At 42.0% G+C, this 18,101-nt stretch overlaps 1 protein-coding gene across 1 annotated transcript; it reads left to right on the top strand.

Moving 5' to 3' along the window:
* Positions 1–3,337: 3,337 nt before the first annotated feature.
* LOC128125495 (zinc finger protein 665-like) lies at positions 3,338–15,562 on the top strand. The gene is made up of 4 exons (XM_052762948.1): positions 3,338–3,501; positions 6,113–6,239; positions 10,993–11,120; positions 12,118–15,562. The coding sequence occupies exons 1-4, from the start codon at positions 3,499–3,501 to the stop codon at positions 13,237–13,239; spliced, it is 1,380 nt and encodes a 459-aa protein (XP_052618908.1). The 5' UTR covers positions 3,338–3,498; the 3' UTR covers positions 13,240–15,562.
* Positions 15,563–18,101: the final 2,539 nt, after the last annotated feature.

Here is an 18,101-nt window from a genome sequence, read left to right on the forward strand (position 1 = left end):
CAACAAGCTCCTCCGGTCAGCCCGTGCACGCTCGACCCGAGGCCCCGCCCCCACTCCTGGGGCCACCTATTCCAACACGTCTAGGGAAGCCGCCTCCCGCTAGACGAGCCCTGGCGGCCACCCACGGGGTTGGGGCCTAAGGGGCGGTGACTTAAGGGAAAAGAGTAGATGTCGTGGATAGCGTCCCTTGGGGAGGAGGTGGGAGGGCCGGTAGGCGATTGGGGAATAAGGGTGGCTGGGGAAGGACCGGTCCTGAGAGAGGCGGGACCAGTGGGGCCTAATGCGAAGAGTTCAATTCCTGGGACCCATGTAGGGGTGAAAGTTGAGAAATGATTCCACAAAGTTGTCCTTGACTTCCACATGAGTGCTGTTGCACCCTCGCCCCCACCACACATACAATAATAAACTAATTTTTTGAAAAGATCGAGGCATTAGTTGGCTCAGGTCTCCAGCCTCCCCGCTAACATTTTGATAAAGCCACACTGAAGAGGGCAGGACAGATTGCGGTCCTGACTACTGATAGGTCATGTGACCTTGCTTCAGTTTCCTCTTGGGTACAGTGGAGCAGTAAGCTATGGTTGAGACGTCAAGCAAAGCACCCCCACTCCTCAAGGCCCTCCGACCATTCCACCTTTGGTGCTTACCAGTGGGAGGGCAAGGCTCTGTAGGGAGAAGCTGTGTGTACCCTGGGACTTCACCTTAACTCCTCAGTGTTAGTGCTGCCAACCGCAAAAATACACAAAGCAGAATCTCAGCTGATTCTGACAAAGCTAGACCTGGAAGAAGCCAAGGGCCTTCCAGAGGTCAAGCTGAGGCTCAAGGAGCCTTGGTGATATTGGCTTTGATTATCAGCCGTTTCCTGCTGAGTTTCTTGTGTGCTATTGTAGCTTTTCCATCATTTATTGGACACCATTTCCCCTCTACTAAAGGAATATTTAGATAACCTTCTGCGCTGACAGCTCTGCTCAGCCAGAACCCCAGTTCAAGCCTCCCTGTAGTTATCATCATTGGCAGCAGAGTATAAGCTTGTAGAGAGAAAACTGACAGAATAATAAAATGTATTGGACTAAGGAATTTCGTGTACATAGATTCATTTCTTCTCATCAAAGATTAATTATCAGCTGGTTGTAGATTCTTCCCAGACCCTGGGAGGGGACTATCGAGGGGCTGGACCCCCATAGTCCACAATATGTTAGGATTATATAGTATATATAGAGAACATAGCCTGAAGGTATCATGTGATCTATAAAAAACAAAGGTGGGCTGGTGCCATCACTTAGCAGGTAGAGGCCTTCGCTGGCAGGCCTGATGACAGGATTTGATCAGGATCCTCCAAGGCTACAGGAAAGAAGGGACTCCTCAGAGTTGTCCTCCTGTGTCCCGGTCATCCTTGCTGTCCAGAGGAAGAAGCAGAGAGACCATCCTCAGAATAGTCCCTAGAAGAATGCATAGAAAGTTGGAAGTGGTGGCCACTGCCCAAGATGAGAATTTGTGGATGAGGACTCTTATTTTGGTGCCTAGGCACTTTTTTCTTTTCTCTTAGATTACTTTTATTTTATGTATATAGGTATTTTGCCTGCACTGTTATGTCCCTTTCACAGAGTTGAGTTAAAAAAGACTCAATTTAGCAAACTATTCCATTAAAAAGAAAGTTTTGGTCTATAACCCTGTGTGTTATTATCTACCATTCAGAGATGATGGTGACTTCTAGACCAGGTTTATAACTGTTAACCCAAACGGCAAGTGGAATGATTTAATACCACATGTTTGCAGTGCCAGCAGAGGCCAGAGCAGGTGACTGAGCCTCTGGATCTGGGGTTACAGACTACTGTTAGCTGCCATATGGGTGCTCTCTCTGGAAGAGCAGCCAGTGCTTTTAACCCGCGCCATTTCTCCAGTCCCTCTGGGCACTTTTGCAACATGGACTCAGATCACTTCTTTGAAAGTCTCAGGTGTAAATAAACTGACAAACAGAAGTCAACCCTTTTTGAAAATTCTCTTTAAACCCTCCCCAGAAGAGGCCGGGTGCCGTCTGCTTGGAGGGAGGACTAGGTGGCGTAGGGTGGGGGTGTGAACGAGTTGTCAGGATGCTGCAGTTGTGCGGGCCTCCTGGTACCTGTCGTGTGATATTTTGATTTCATTCTGAAGATAAAGCTTGCTTGGAGTCAGAGGGTGGAGCTAGCCGCTAGCTGACCAAAATTAAGGTCAGGTATGGAGGACTGTGGACAGATAGGAGGCAGGAAGTAATAAGGCAGGGCTGAGAGAGGATCTCAGGCCTTTTGGAGGAAGGAGCAGAAGAGGTAGGAAGTCACTGGTGGCTGCTGCCCTGCTTCTCTGATCTTTCAGGTTCTTACCTCATATCTGACTTCCGATTTTTTATTGATAAAGAATAATTAGTTAAACGCTTCAGGCACCTTGCCCTTTTCAAGAACCAGGTTCATTACACCGAAACCTTCCAATACTTCCCCAAAGAAGGCTCTGCATGTCAGGGCCCTATGGTGCCTTTAGGCAAATTTGAAAAAGGGTCCATATTATGTATTTACTTTTTTTGTGATTCTGGGTATTGAACCCACAGTCTTGTACATGCAAAGCGAAGGCTCAACCACTGAGCTTCACTTCCCACTCCGAGGTCTCACTGTGAAGGGAATTAGCTCCCAAAAATTTGTCATAATAAACACTTGACCTATCTTTAGATTCAAACAAAGCATAATAAAATGTGAAAACATTTCAAAATTATAAAGATAGCTGCAGCATAGATGTAATATATCTAGTTACAGAATTTTGTCAGATATAGGTCTTATAAACAGAAAGAGATGCTTGGAGTTGACGATTCCTCTCCCATAACTTATTGTGGTATATATATATGAGACCTTCCAAAGCCAGAAAAATTAGATCAGTGGTGTTGTCTTGTAGCGGTAACGCCCGCACTACCACCACCCGTTCACCATGTCCAAGCGAGGGGCTGTGGATCAAAAAACAGAGACAAGAACAGCGAGTCATTCGTCTCAGCAGAGGGCCAAATGCCATTATTGAAGGAGGAAGGAGGCCTTAAATACAGGCTTACAGCACAATGGGAGAACCCGGAAGGGCAGAGGGCAGAAGTTCGCCACCGAAGTTTTACATTCTTGCATACTAGCTGTTTACACCAGATGCAGGATACAGAAACAAAGAACCTCCGGTGCAGTGGTGCAGTGAGCGTTCAGGAGGAAGGAAACGTGCAGGGAATCAGTATAGGAGGACAAGGAGGGTGTGGGAGTGGGTCGGTGGAGGCCAGGTCCCAACATTGTTTCACGAGTGTCCAATCAGGAATGTAGCCAGGGCGGAGGGCTGGGTTTTAAAACCTCGCGGGCTTTCTCTGGAGCCTGCCATCTTGAACGCCTTTGGGAGCTTCTGGTCCTGTGCTGCAGAGGCGCAGAAGTTTTTGGGTTCCTTGTCGCCCTGTGACCTGTTCCCCGCGTGGCGGTCCCAGATAGTCACGGATACCTCGGAAGCCAGGAGATGGTGAGTATCCGCCTGGAGTCCTGATAGGACACGGGCTCCGCAGTTGGCGCTGGAGTCTGCTGTTAGGGTCATGGGGTCCGGGTCTCCTCCGATACGGGGTGGGGGCTGTGTAGACAGTGGGGACTCTGGGTCCCATCGTGTTCCGTTCCGGGATGGTGCAGGGCAGGCAGTGGGATCTCTGGCAAAGCTGCTAGTTGTCCAGCCTGCGTTGTGATCTCAGATCCTGCTGAGCCAGACTTTTCTGGGCAGCTGTGTGCCTGCAGCCTAGCATCACTTCAGATGTGTGTTCATCACCGGGATCTCAGGAGAGGATCCCTATAATATAGGCTAGCGGTTGTGGGGCAGGCTAGGTCCTGGAGCCAGATAGTTGCTGCTCCCTGCCAGTTTGTTCTACATAGCGGATTAAAACTTCATTCACCAGGTTAATGTGCTGCCTGTCGGATTTTTCATTATAAAGTTAGTTGCTTTTATCTTTATCTTGTGGAATTAAAATTTTTGTTGTTGTTGTTATTTTTGTGTGTATACATATGCACGTGCATATAGAATGCCCGTGGAGGCCAGATGAGGGCATTGGATCCCCTGAACAGAAGTGATAGCCAGTTGTGAGCGACCTGACGTGGGTGCTGGGAACCAAACTCCGGTCCTCTGCAAGAGCAGCAAGTGATCCCACGGAGCCATCTCTCTAGCTTGGGAACTTCTTAAATGTCTTGCATAAACCGTCATAGTTGATACAGAAACTTTTAAAGTTCTCTGTGTGTTTTGCTTTGGGGAATGAACTGCGGAGGTCCTGAAGCTGATCTTAGTGTGTAGGTTTTCATTGTAGTACATCTTCATGTCATGGATATATTTTTTGCCTTGTATTTTGAGAAAAAAAAAACCATATATTTCCAAGTGTCTTAAAAATCTAAAATATAGTGTAAAACAGATAGTAAATGAAGAATAGGAAAAAAATGGAAGAAAATGTAAGACTCAAGATGTTGCTCTTATTTTCTGTTGTTAAGTGTGTGCATATTAATAGTGTCTGAAAAGGAAGCAAAGCATAATTTCAAACAGATTAGTGAGTTTTGTATGACAGCATGTTGCTTACTTTTATCAAAGTGAAAATGTCTAGTCTTTCTCCCTGCATCAGCAATGCTTTTCAGCCCTAAGCTATCTCTTTAGCTACCCCCACCCCTTTAAAGACTCAAGTATTTTCTCGAAGTAGTCCTTAACTGAATGCCTTTCTTCTGCCACTTTGGGTCTTGCTGCTTTCTTATTTCCATTATTCCATTATGAAAATTGCTCTGAACGTTCTTTTAACACTTAGACTTTATTTTGGCCTTTATGCTTCTTTTGTATGAATTCAAGGTCAGATAACCTTGGGTAAAACCTGGTCCTTACCATTTACTGGTTACTGCTCTCAATTTAGACATTCAAATTTGAACACCTGGGCTCTGGAGAGATGGCTCAGTAGTTAAGAGTGCTTGCTATCCAATAATGAAGACTGGAGTTTGCATCTAGTAGCCACATTACAAGCCTGGCATCCTGCAACTGCCACCTCCAAGGAATCTGATGTGCTCTTCTGGCCTGCACCCTTTGTGTGTGTGTGTGTGTGTGTGTGTGTGTGTGTGTGTGTGTGTGTACGTGCCCCAACACACAGACACAGACACAGACACAATCTTTTAAAAGATTTGAAAAAAATGTTAGTGACACCTAGTATATTTTAAAAGATCAAGAAACATTTGTAATCTTTGTTGTTTATAATAAAATGTGAATACCTTAAAAAACTTTTTCAGTGTAAATTCCCAAATCAAGTCTTAGTGTTCTAACCCAGGGTCTGTTGTTCAAGATTATCTGTCACCATTATCATTGGTGTTTCCAACTCAAAACTACCGAGTCAGAATCTTCATTTTAATATTCTGATTTTTTTTCATTTTTTTTTTTTTTTTTCCGAGACAGGGTTTCTCTGTGTAGCTTTGCGCCTTTCCTGGGACTCACTTGGTAGCCCAGGCTGGCCTCGAACTCACAGAGATCCGCCTGGCTCTGCCTCCCGAGTGCTGGGATTAAAGGCGTGCGCCACCACCGCCCGGCTTAATATTCTAATTTATGCTTGTATACATTAAAATTTGGAAATACTCTTGTAACTCATTGTGAATTTCTCATTTGAGGAATACAATTAGTTTATTATTTTTTAAAATATAAATATAGTATTTAATATATTTATTCCTTTCTTGATGCCTGTCTTTAAAATTTCATTATTTCACCAGATGTTATGGTGCACCCTTTAATGCCAGCTCCTGAGAGGCAGAGGCAAGTGGATCTATGTGAGTTTGAAGCCAGCCTGGTCCATGCAGTGAGTTCTAGGCAAGCTGGGGCTATACAATGAAACCCTGTCCCCCCCCAAAAAAAACGTTGATTATTTCATAAGAATATTACCTACATTGGTTTTGTGGCTCTTTTATCATCTTTTTTGCAGAGTTAGATAATATAGAAGCAAATATAATTGCATCAAACATTTTAATGATTAATTAAGACTACTGTCAGAATCAGTTCTAGCTCTTTTCATCTTTGGCCAAATTAGGAACTCTGTCAATGTTAATAATAGTTAATATGTTATTTCTATTTCTTTTAGGACCTGATGACATTTGGTGATGTGGCCATTCATTTCTCTCCAGAAGAATGGGAATGTCTGGACTGTGTTCAGCAGGACTTATACAGGGATGTGATGGTGGAGAATTACAGAAACCTGCTCTCTGTGGGTCTGCCAACATTCATTTCCTTCCTCTGGGGAATATCTCCTGCATACCTTTATACTGCATGAGTGTATTCCAGATTCTTGCTTTTCAGGTAAAAATGAGGTATTTGTATAGGTAATATTTTTGTGATATGCTTGTAACCCACTCCATTTCTTTTCTCTCTCTCTCTTTCTTTCTTTCCTTCCTTCTTTCTTTCCTTTTTTCTTTCCTTCTTTCTTTCTTTCCTTCTTTCCTTCCTTCTTCCTTCCTTCCTTCCTTCCTTCCTTCCTTTCTTTCTTTCTTTCTTTCCTTCCTTCCTTCCTTTATTTTTCCGAGAAGGGTTTCTCTTTGTAACAGTCCTGGCTGTCCTGGAACTCAAACTCACTAAGATCTGCCTGCCTCTGCCTCCCAAGTGTTGGGATTAAAGGCGTGCATCACCACTGCCCAACTGCCCACTCCATTTCTTGAGGTAATACACATTCTTCATTTGTGGTAGTTATTAGGAACTCATTGGCATAAAAACTTGCTACATCATAAAATAGTTTCTACCCCTTGCCTTTGATTTGGTGGTAGTTGGAAGTAGATCCCAGGATTTACAAGTTAGAATTCTTCTGTAAGTCTCAAGAACCAATGTTTGGAGAAACAGACTTCTAGAATCTTGTTATATCTTTTTAAAAAAATAAATATTTGTTTATTTTATGTGTATGTATGTGTGCCCGAGTAAATATCTGTGCACCCATGTGTGCAGGAGCCCATGAAGGTTAGAAAGGGCAGTAGATCTCCTGGAAATGGAGTTTCATATATGTGAGCTTCCATGTGGGTACTGGAAACTGAACCCAGGTATGCTTCAAGAGCAGTAAGTACTCTTAACTGCTGAGCCATCTCTCCAGCCCTGTTCAATCTTCTTTTGTATTAATCACACAACTGGAATAGATGTCATTAGTTCCTTTTGAGAGTCTCAAGAATCGTAAGTCTTTCATGGTCACCTTTCTAGAGCGAAGGGAAGAGCCTTGGAGTGTGAAGAAACAAGAGACGGTGACTGTATGCCCAGGTGACCTGGACCAGCAGGTCGTTCTTCAGGGACCGGTTCCTGAGAGAGAATGGACCAGGGAAGAAGAGGCTAGGGAAGATAGAAAGCCGGGGTTGGGAGGTCTTGCACAGGCTGTCTTATGCCAAGCGAGTTTATTAAGAAGCACGACGGTATTTTTTTTATTTATTTTTACTTCAGGTGCACTGGGGTTTTGCTTGCATGTATGTGTTACCTCTTTGCTCATCTTCTCATTTCCATCTTTCCGTTGTTTTCTTTGTTCTTTTTTTATTTTTTTTATTTTTTAATACAAATTTTTTTCTTTCAGCACGGTGTGTTGGTACCAAGTTTTCTTTGTTCTCATTTAGGTCATTTAACATCCTTTAAATGGTGGATTTCTTTGGCTAATTCATAAACCTGAGTTTTTTTAGGGTCAATTTCTAGAATTCTAGGTTCTCAGTTGAGCCAGATCTCCCTGTCTCTTTGTATACTGTTAATTTTCACTGAGATTTGTCCATTTTTAAACCAGTGAACAGTAGATTAGTGAAGCTGTTGTGGAAAATAGTAGAGAAGTTACAACAACAACCAAAAAAAAAAAAAAAAAAAAGAAAAGAAAAGAAAAACTTAGAACGACCTCATGACCTAGCGGTTCCGTGGCTGGATGTTAGGTAAGGAACATAAATCATTCCACATAATAGGGAGCTTTACTGCCATGTCCAGAGCAGCATAAATAATCAACCCAGGTGGCTTTCCATGGACAAATGAGTAAAGGCACGTTAGATTACAATAGATTACTGTTCAACCATAGAAAAGTAATCTAAGGCAACATGAGTAACACCCAGGGTTTTACATTAAATGAAATAAACCAAAGAGAGACTCGCTCATGTGGAGTCTGGAAAAGTTAGCCTCAGTGGCTTTGCCCATTGGGAGGTCTAGATTGTATTAAAGGCTACAGGACATCGTTTAATAGATTTAAGACCGTCAGGAGTGCTGCTGTGCAGCTTGATGAGTAATTATTTTGTCTTCTTGATAAGTGTTAATAGAATGGATAGAAATTTTTCTAATCACAAAATGATAGTTGTGTGAAATAATTTATGTGTTAGGTCCACCGTGTGTATTTATGGTAAAATATCACAGTGTATATGATAGATACATAGATTTTTAAACTTGTTAATTAAATAAACTAAGAAGTAGTACATTTTAAGAAATTAAAAAAGTCATCTGTCTGACATTTATGCGTTGTCTCCATCCATGTGTTATATATGGTCTGGAAATGATCTACAATAGTCATATATATATATGTGTGTGTGTGTGTGTGTGTGTGTGTGTGTATTGTGTATGTATATATGTATACACACATAACACACACACACACACATACACACACACACACACACACACACACACACACACACACGGCTGATCTCTGAGTTTGAGGCCAGCCTGATCTATATATTTCTAGGACAGTGAGGGCTACACAGAGAGACCTTGTCTTAAAAAGAAAAACCAAAGCCCTGTGTTTTTATTTGTGGGTTGTTTTGCAGCTCTTTTTGTCCCTATGATAGAGTTGGGGGTGGTGCAACCCATCCCCAGACTTTGGAGGACACTTGGCGACAACCAGCATGCTTGGGTCTGAAGTGGGGCAGGGAGGAACCATGTTTCTAGAGCTTGCTTCTCAGTGTGCTTAAACAATGTGTGACAGTTTTCCAAGGTAATGTGCACTCTACCAGGTAATACGACAATCAGTTATAACCAAATTATTGAAGCCTCTCAAATATACTTCACGGTTTCTTCTCTGTATATGTGCTTGCATTTTTTTTTTTTTTGAAAAAGTTGACTTGTATTTCTCGTTCTCCTGCCCCTGTTGAATATATGTACACTATCATTTCTTTGGTATTATACCTTTGGTCTTTTTTGGCCCATACTGCTGTCTAAAATATAATTTATTGGTAGGACTTTTGTGTCATGGTCGATAGAAACCAGTTTTTAGATAGTCCCCAAGAAAGCCAGGAGTTTGTACATGTGTTTTACCCTTTCTGTGTTCTCCTTAGGAAGAGGAAGGGAGATGGAGAGTGTTTCCCTAACTTCCCAGTGTTGTGTGGGCATTGGAAAGCTGTGGTTATTAAATAACAATCCCGGCTGCATGACCTCCCTAAGTGCTATGTTCATCTGGAAGGTTTAAATATCGAAATTTCCTCGGGGACCTGCCCTGAGGAAATTTCTTCCAGAGTCCTGGGGGAGGAGGCTAAGGATGGTGTGGGGTAATCTGAGGGGTACTCTATTGAATCTACATACATGAAACTCTTTATTCCATTCGCTTTATTCTTCTGAGTCGGTTCTCTTTCTACACAGTTTCTGTTCTGCTCTCTTATTTAGCTCCTTTCTTGCCCAATTTCTCTCTACATTTATCTACTGTTCCCTCTAAGTTCTATCTTAATTCCTTCATCTAGTTCTGCCTCATCTAGGTTCTCATCCATCTAGTTCTTTCCCATCTTGGCTTCTCTCCCATCTCCTTCTTCCTCATCTTGTTCTTCCCCATCTGGCTCTTCCTCATCTTCCATCTCATTCCTCTAATACTCTCTTCTAGCCCTTCAATCTAGTTCTTCCCCATTTCAGTTCATTCCTTTCTGGTTCTTACCCATCTAGTTCTTCCATTCTCTTTTCTCAGTCTAGTCCTCCCAAGTCTCTGAGGTTTACAGTTATATACCCATGCAATAGCAATGCTCTGGCTAAAGCAGGGTCACCAGGCTTGAATTTCCTCAGGGTCAAAAGGAGGGGCAATAAGATCCACACAAAAGAGCAGTAATTGCCAGCCACCATCTGCAACCCAAAAGGGAAGTGACTAATGGGGAATAGAATCAACTGAGCTCTAAATTCGGTCAATATCTGAGCAAGGGGGATTTTATGTGCTCAACTTTGTTCTTAGAAGTGGTTAGTTAAAGTGTTAGGAGTCTGTCAGTGACGAGTGGAAATAAAACTTCCTTATTTTCCTTTGGCCCCTTATCTGTCAAAATTATTTTGGCTACTGCGGTTTTCTGGCAGGGCAGGGGAGTGCTCTTGGTGGCTGGCCAGCCTGAGTCGGCTTGATATATCTGTAAGTAGAAACCCTTAGGTTCTGAGTTAATAGTTAAAGATGGAGCTAAAACTAGAGATAAGACTTTGGAAAGGGGAAAGTTAAACTTAATTAGCATATCTTCCAGGCCTTCTCAAACCTATAGTCTGGATGCTTAATTATTCTTAGAGAGTACAGAGGTACCTCTGATAAGATACTTTTGGGGATGGTCCTGGCCGGATGCTGCTAATGACAGTAATGACAGAAAGGCCTGAAATTAGGGATCCCGGCTTTGTTACTGCACAGAAGGTTATCTAAATATTCCATTAGTAGAGGGGAGATTGTGCCCAATGAATGATGGAAAAGTTACAATAGCACATGAGAAATTCATAGTAGGAAACGGCTAATAGTCAAAAGCCAGTATTCCCAAGACTCCTTGAGCCTCAGCTTGACCTCTGGAAGGCCCTTGGCTTCTTCCAGGTGTTAGCTTGCCATAATCGGCTGAAATCCTACTTCATGTATCTTTGGCTTGCAGCATCTACAGATGGATTTGGTCAGCATGCTGGTACCTGTGGGTAATGAGTGCCTTGGTTTTGCTATCCGCTTCTCTGCTAATGTCCTCTCTTTGCTCTGATTTCTTATGTTGTGTGTGCACAGTATTCTCACTGAGTCTGGTCATTTGTTTTTATTTCTTTCAGTGGTCTCTTCTCATTATACCCAATACTTTTCATCGAAGGAGAACATAAAGCGTTCATTCCAAGAAGTACTAAGAAGACATGAACAGTGTGGCATTGACAGTTCACATTTAAGGAAAACGTGGGAAAGTGTAAGTGAGAATGAAGGTCAGAAAGTGTGTTACAGTGGACAGTGTGTGACTAACAATAGTACAAACATCTCTGCCAAAAAGACTCAGGTTATGGCAGGTACTCATGAAGAGCCCTACCTTTCAATAAGCAAATGTTCCCAGCGACATTTGAAATGTACTTTTCCTTTGCAAGGAAACTGGGGACATCTGAAAGGGGCCTAGGTCAAGGTATAACTAGTAAGCTGAACAGTTTAAAATGTAGCACTGGATTATACTTTTATTCAAACATTTCTGGAGATAGATTAGAAAATGAACATATTTCTGAATGTGATCAGTTTGAGAGTTTTTTTTTTTTTTTACAAAAAATTCATTATTTTGCAGTAAACAAACAACGCCTTGTGCCAAAATATACAATTTTAGTGAATGTAGGAAAGAATTTTCTTACCCATCATTGTTTTTTGGTTTTTTGAGACAGGTTTCTCTGCATAGCTTTGGAGCCTGTCCTGGAACTCACTCTGTAGCCCAGGCTGGCCTCAAACTCACAGAGATTCTTACCCATCATTGTTAAGTCAAAACACAGATACAACTATTTGGGAAAGGGAGGGCATGTTTAATGAAACTATACAGACTGTTAGTCGGAGCTGTATCAAAAATAATTACCGGCCGGGCGGTGGTGGCGCAGGCCGGGCGGTGGTGGCGCAGGCCGGGCGGTGGTGGCGCACGCCTTTAATCCCAGCACTCGGGAGGCAGAGCCAGGCGGATCTCTGTGAGTTCGAGGCCAGCCTGGACTACCAAGTGAGTTCCAGGAAAGGCGCAAAGCTACACAGAGAAACCCTGTCTCGAAAAACCAAAAAAAAAAAAAAAAAAAAATAATAATAATTACCACGATATTTATATTGGAGAGAAAACTTATAAATGCATTGAAACCCATAAAGACATTAATCATGGTTCAAATCATAGTAAACATATTCCTTTTCCAGAGAATGTTTACAAAGGTAACAGATGTGTCTTTCATCAGGACTCAAAAGATCTTCATCTGAGTTCCCACCTTCAAGACAAGGCTTACAAATGTAAAGAATGTGGTAAGGCCTTTGATAGTTGTTCATATCTTAATGTGCACCAGAGAATTCATACTGGAGAGAAACTCTTTGAATGCAAAGAATGCGACAAAGCCTTTATTGATTGTTCAGCCTTTACTTACCACCAGAGAATTCATACAGGGGAGAAACCTTACGAATGTAAAGAGTGTGGCAAAACCTTTAACAAACGTTCAAACCTCAGACAACATCAGAGAATTCATACTGGAGAGAAACCTTACAAATGTCAAGATTGTGGCCGAGTTTTTAACCAAAGCTGGCATCTTAGTCAACACCGGAGAGTTTATGTTGGAGAATGTGGCAAGTCCTTTATCAAGTGTTCCACTCTTAGACGACATCATGCCATTCATACCGGAGCAAAGCCCCACAAGTGTAAGGAGTGTGGTAAGACCTTTGTTCATATTTCAAATCTTAATGAACACCAAAACATTCACACTGGTGAGAAGCCATTCATATGTAAAGAGTGTGGCAAAGCCTTCAGCAATGGTTTAAGCCTGAAACGACATCATGTAATTCATACTGGAGAGAAGCCCTACAAGTGTAAAGAGTGTGAGAAAGCCTTTACTCAGATTTCAAAACTTTGTGAGCATCAGAGAGTTCATACTGGTGAGAAGCCCTATAAATGTGAAGAATGTGGCAAAGCCTTTCACAAATGGCCATCATTTATGTACCACCATCGAACTCATACAGGAGAGAAACCCTATGAATGTAAAGAGTGTGGTAAAGCTTTTACCAAAGGCTCGGATCTCAGAAGACATCACAGAGTTCATAGTGGAGAGAAACCCTACACATGTAAAGAGTGTGGCAAAGCTTTTACCACAAGCTCAAGTCTTAGAAAGCATCATAGAATTCATACTGGAGAGAAGCCCTACAAATGTGGACAGTGCAACAAAGCCTTTAGACGTTGTTCACACCTCATTGTACATCAGAGAATTCATACTGGAGAGAAGCCCTACACGTGTAAAGCATGTGGCAAAGCCTTTTCCAGATCTTCAATCCTTAGGCATCATAACAGAATTCATACTAGAGGGAAGCGTTCCTGATGTAAAGATTATGGCAAGCTGTGTGCGTGTGTGCATGCATTCACATGTGTATGCATATGCACATGTGTGCACATGCATGATGGCATGTGTGGAATTCAGAGGTCAATATTGGTTGTCTCTATTGCTCTCTGCCATTTTATTTTTTTAAATTACATTAAACATTTTGTTTTGTGTGTTAATGTGTATGTGTGGGTGTGCATGTGACATGGTTTGTGTGTGGAGGTTAGAGGATAATTTGGGGGTTGGTTATCTCCTTCCAACATGTGGATCCTGGGGAGCTAACTCAGGAGGTCAGGCTTGGTTGCAGATGCCTTAGCTGCTGAGCCATCTTGCTGACCTCACTTTAGTTTTTGATACAAGGTTTAAGATTCTCCCCACTCCCCACCGAGACAGGTTTTCTCTGTGTAGCCCTGGCTGTCCTGGAACTCACTCTGTAGACCAGGCTAGCCTCAAATTCACAGAAATCCACCTGCCAAGTGCTGGAATTAAAGGTGTGTGCCACCACCACCTGACTAAATTTTTATTTTTAAAAAGATTTTAAAGGATTTTTATCTATGTAAGTGTTCTGCCTGTATGAGTGTCTGTACATTACATGCACTGCCCACAGAGGCCATAAGAGGTCATCAGATCCCCTGGAATTGAAGTTACAGACAATTCATAGTGTCATGTGGGTGCTGGGAACCAAATCTCAGTCTTCTACAAGAGCAATAATAAGTGCTCTTAACCAGTGAGCCAACTCTCCAGCCCTGTCTTTAAAAATTTTAAATTTATTTATTTATATGCTTATATGTGTGTGCACATACATGTATGTTCAGAGGTTAGAGGGCAACTTGCAGGAGTCAGTTCTTTCTACCAGTGGGTCCCAGGGATTGGACTTAAAGGTTGTTAGGCATGGTGGAAAGTATCCTTATTCTGAGTTATCTCCCAAGTCCCGAGACAGACTTTCTTACTGAGCCTGGAGTTCATTGATTGGGACCAGCAAGCCCTCAGAATTTTAATTTTCTAAGTCTCCTAGTGCTAGAGTTACTCAAGTTGTCCTGCCATACCCAGCTAGTTTTTTTTTTTTTTTAATTTATTTTATGTGCATTGGTGGTTTTGCCTGCATGTTTCTGTGTGAGGGTATCAGGTTTTGGAGTTACAGACAGTTATTAGCTGCCATGTGGGTGCTGGGAATTGAACATGGGTCCTCTGGAAGAGCAGTAAGTGCTCTTAGCTGCAGAGCCATCTCTCCAGCCTTTGCTTGTTTTTATTTAATTAAAAATTTTGTTTTTTTTTTTTTTTTGAGACAGACTGTCTGTAATTCTGGCTATTCTAGAACTCACTGTGTAGATCAGGTTGGCTTTGAACTCACAGAGATCTACTTGCCTCTGCTTCCCTAGTTCTGGGATTAAAGGCATATCCCACCATGCCTGGCTTATGCCCAGTTTTTGATATGAATGATGGGGGTCTGAATTTGGGTCCTCATGCTTGAAGAGCATCCACTTGCCCCATTGAGCCATCCCCTCAGCCTGCTGGCAGTTTTTTTTTCTTTTTAAACACAATTTATTTATGTGTATGGGTGTTTTGTCTGAATGCATGTCTGTACATCACAGGCTTGCCTGATAGACACACTGTGAAGGCCAGAAGAGGGTGTCAGACCTCCTGGGACTGAATTACAGACATTTATCACCTGCCATTTGGTTGCTGGCCACCATCTGTTTAGCCATCTCTCCTGCCCCGTGGCAAAGTTTTTATTGAAATGTCAAACATATTTAATAGATAATTCATGCTATATGCAAATATTATAGATGTAATGAATGTGGGAAGGCCTTGGTCCAAAATATGTATCTCAGAGAATAGTCAAAATATTTACATTGGAGAAAACAATTTTTAAATAAATATAATTACTTCTGTGTGTATGTATATGTGATTGTATGTATATATGTATGTATTAGAGGTCAGCTTGGGGGAGTCAGTTTTTCTTCCTCCATGTGGGTTCTAGGGATCAAACTCAAGTCATCAGGCTTGGTGGCAGGTGCCTTACCAGATAGCCTTCTCACTCCAGTGCACCAATGTATAGTATAGTAACACCTTTTCAAACTTCAGGTTTTAGTGAATGTGAAAGAATCATGTTGGGAAGAAATCCAATATAGAGAGGATGCATGGCAGCCTTTTATTTGCTTAAGTTGTACATCATTAGTGTACTCAGAGCTATGAATAGTGAAGATAACTCCTGTTTGAAAAGATAACATTTCTTATAAATTCAAACTTCATGGAAACAAGAACTCATAACTTGTGCATAAAATAATGTATCTTGTTTGACTAATTCTGCAGAGCTTTTAGCCTGTTTGTTTCCCAGACTTTGTAATACCTTATTTGTTATATATAATAAAAATTTAATATTGTATATTATATATATACACACATGTATTACATAATACATAATATATAAATAATAGCTTATTTACATTGTGTGTGTGTGTGTGTGTGTGTGTGTGTGTGTGTGTGTGTGTGTATGTTGTACTTAATGAGTACTTTCCTGGTATGCTAAAATTGTGCATTGTGGGAATTAATTGCTCTGGCCCAGGTGTTTAGCTACTAGACTACTGGGTTAGCAGAATATCTCTAGTAACCATTTTCTCATTTTCATTAAAGTTTAAAATTATTTGGAGAACATTCGCATAAATTACATTTTTATTCACTTCATTTTTATTGCTGGAAAGCCAATTATGGGAAAGATAGTATAGAAGTATATAAACTCAATTTTTGAGCCTTCAGTGATTACAAAATTTTAACCTATAATGTTTTTATATGTTACACTTTAGTCTATGAAACACACAAATTTAGGGTTTGAGTTACATTGGAATACATAATTATTACAATATAATGATTAATTTTAAGACTAAGAGATCCATGGAACTAATAATAGCATGTGTGTGTCTGAGTGGATGTGTTTGTGTTTTCCTATCTTGATATAGTAATTACTGGTGTGAAAGACAGTTCAGATTACTTCCTACTGTGATTCCAGTCCTGTATTAGTGGATTTTCCTCAGAGCTTCTTGTAATCTGAAGACTGGAGACCTCCATGTCTTCCTTAGGTATGTGTAGGGTAACTGGGTGTAACAAGGAGGCTTAACTTTAGATTTCCTAAACCCTATATTCTCCAATAAAGAAAATAGCCTGCCCATTCTTCATAATTGTCATTTTGATTTCTGTGGGGAAGTTCTTATCTTAGTCCCATGGGCAGTGAAGAAATCACTTTCCACTTGTAACAGCCCAGTCTAATTACTCCCCTTCTTTCTAAAGGGGTTAGTTTAGTAATAGGATAATCCATATATCTGATTTAATTGCTCACAGGATTGAACATACTTGCCTTAGTCCTCAGTTTAATTTCCCAGCTCTCAGTTCTGTGAAGGTGTAGAAGGCAAGGACATGGGTTTTGACTGTCTCCTGACACTTAAGATGTCTGGGAGTGTGTGGGAGGGGCAGCAGAAGAGCACTCTAGTTTCTCCTTGGATGAGGGAGTGGGCACAGATAGGCAGGACATTGGGAGCCTTGTTCCAGAGATCAGGACGGCGCTTCGGAGACTTTTTACTTTTTAGTGGAAGGATTCTCGAGAGAGACTTTTTACCCCCTAATTGCCCCCCCCCCCCCCCCCCCCCCCCCCCCCCCCGGCACATCATTTCTTCCTGGGCTAGAGCACACTGCATCCAGTCTTTTGAGTCCATCCTGTATTTTCTAGCGAGTTCATGGTGATCTTACAGAAAAAGAAGAGTTGGGAGTAGGGCATTTCAGGTAACTTCCCTTATTTACAGAATAACTAATTGAAGGATGGTATAATTCAGTTTCCCCTAGATTGAGTATGGTGGTGCATGCCTTTAATCCCAGCACTTGAGAGGCAGAGGTAGATGAATCTCAGTGAGTATGAGGCCAGTTTAGTCTACATAGTGAGTTCCAGGACAGTCAGGGCTATGTGGAGAGACCCTGTCTCAAACAATAACAGCAACAACAAAAAACTCTAGGGCCGCTTTTTCATTATCCACCCCCACCCCTTCCCCACCCCAATGCTATTCAGGCCCTGCATGTGTGGAAAAAGATTTTCTACTAAAACCTTTGGAGGTGTAACCTGCAGGCCAATAGGGACTCCTAAGGAATCATCTGTCCCCTTCTGTACAGTGACACCAGGGCTGGGAGACCAGTGGAGGTCATCTAATCTTGAGTCAACTCAGTGAAGGGGAAAGTTGGTGTGACCCCAAAGTGCACCCCTATGATCCTTTCCCAGTGAGGGACTGGTTCTGCTTACCCACACCCGCTGTTCTGGTCCCCACCAGTTTCTCTTCTTTCTCAGTTACCTCTGGTTTTTCTCCATTCCAGGATGTACGGCAATTCCTTCTAACCTTATCTGTAGACGGAGAGATCAAGGCGAGAAGCGCCCTTAGCCTCAGGCAGCACTCTTCCTTTGGAAGCAGTATAATGATTTCGGTACTGTCTGAAGTGATGTAAACCAAAGTCACTTCTCATCTCATGCAGAGTGGAGTAGGACCCCAGTGCATCTCAAACAATGGCCTGAAAAAACGATTAGCCAGCAAGAAGGTGCTGGCCAATTGGCTAAACATGTATTCTGGGAGCTTCTGGTCAGCCAGTGGAGGTAGAGCAAGTGAGGTGGAGCAGAAAGGAGAAATTTTTCTCGCTCTGGATCTCCCTGTTCGTTTGTTCACCTTTTTGAGATTGCAGAAGGGAAAAGGAGAAGGTGGATAAATTAAAGGCTTAAGAAGAAACCAAAGTGTGCAGTTTGTTTTTAATGATAATGGCTGCCCAAATATCCTTAGAGGAAGTTGCCCTACCAGTGACCAAAGAGACAGCCACTCATCTCTCCCAGGAGG

Source organism: Peromyscus californicus, unplaced genomic scaffold, assembly GCF_007827085.1.
Source record: "Peromyscus californicus insignis strain IS unplaced genomic scaffold, ASM782708v3 Scaffold_4__1_contigs__length_199733344, whole genome shotgun sequence".
Taxonomy (NCBI): Eukaryota; Metazoa; Chordata; class Mammalia; order Rodentia; family Cricetidae; genus Peromyscus; species Peromyscus californicus.

Excerpts from the sequence above, each read along its gene's own strand:
- LOC128125495 (XM_052762948.1), top strand. Across the intron at positions 6,240-10,992 it reads CAGAAACCTGCTCTCTGTGG|TGGTCTCTTCTCATTATACC; the intron begins GTCTGCCAACAT and ends TATTTCTTTCAG. Across the intron at positions 11,121-12,117 it reads TAAGGAAAACGTGGGAAAGT|GACTCAAAAGATCTTCATCT; the intron begins GTAAGTGAGAAT and ends GTCTTTCATCAG.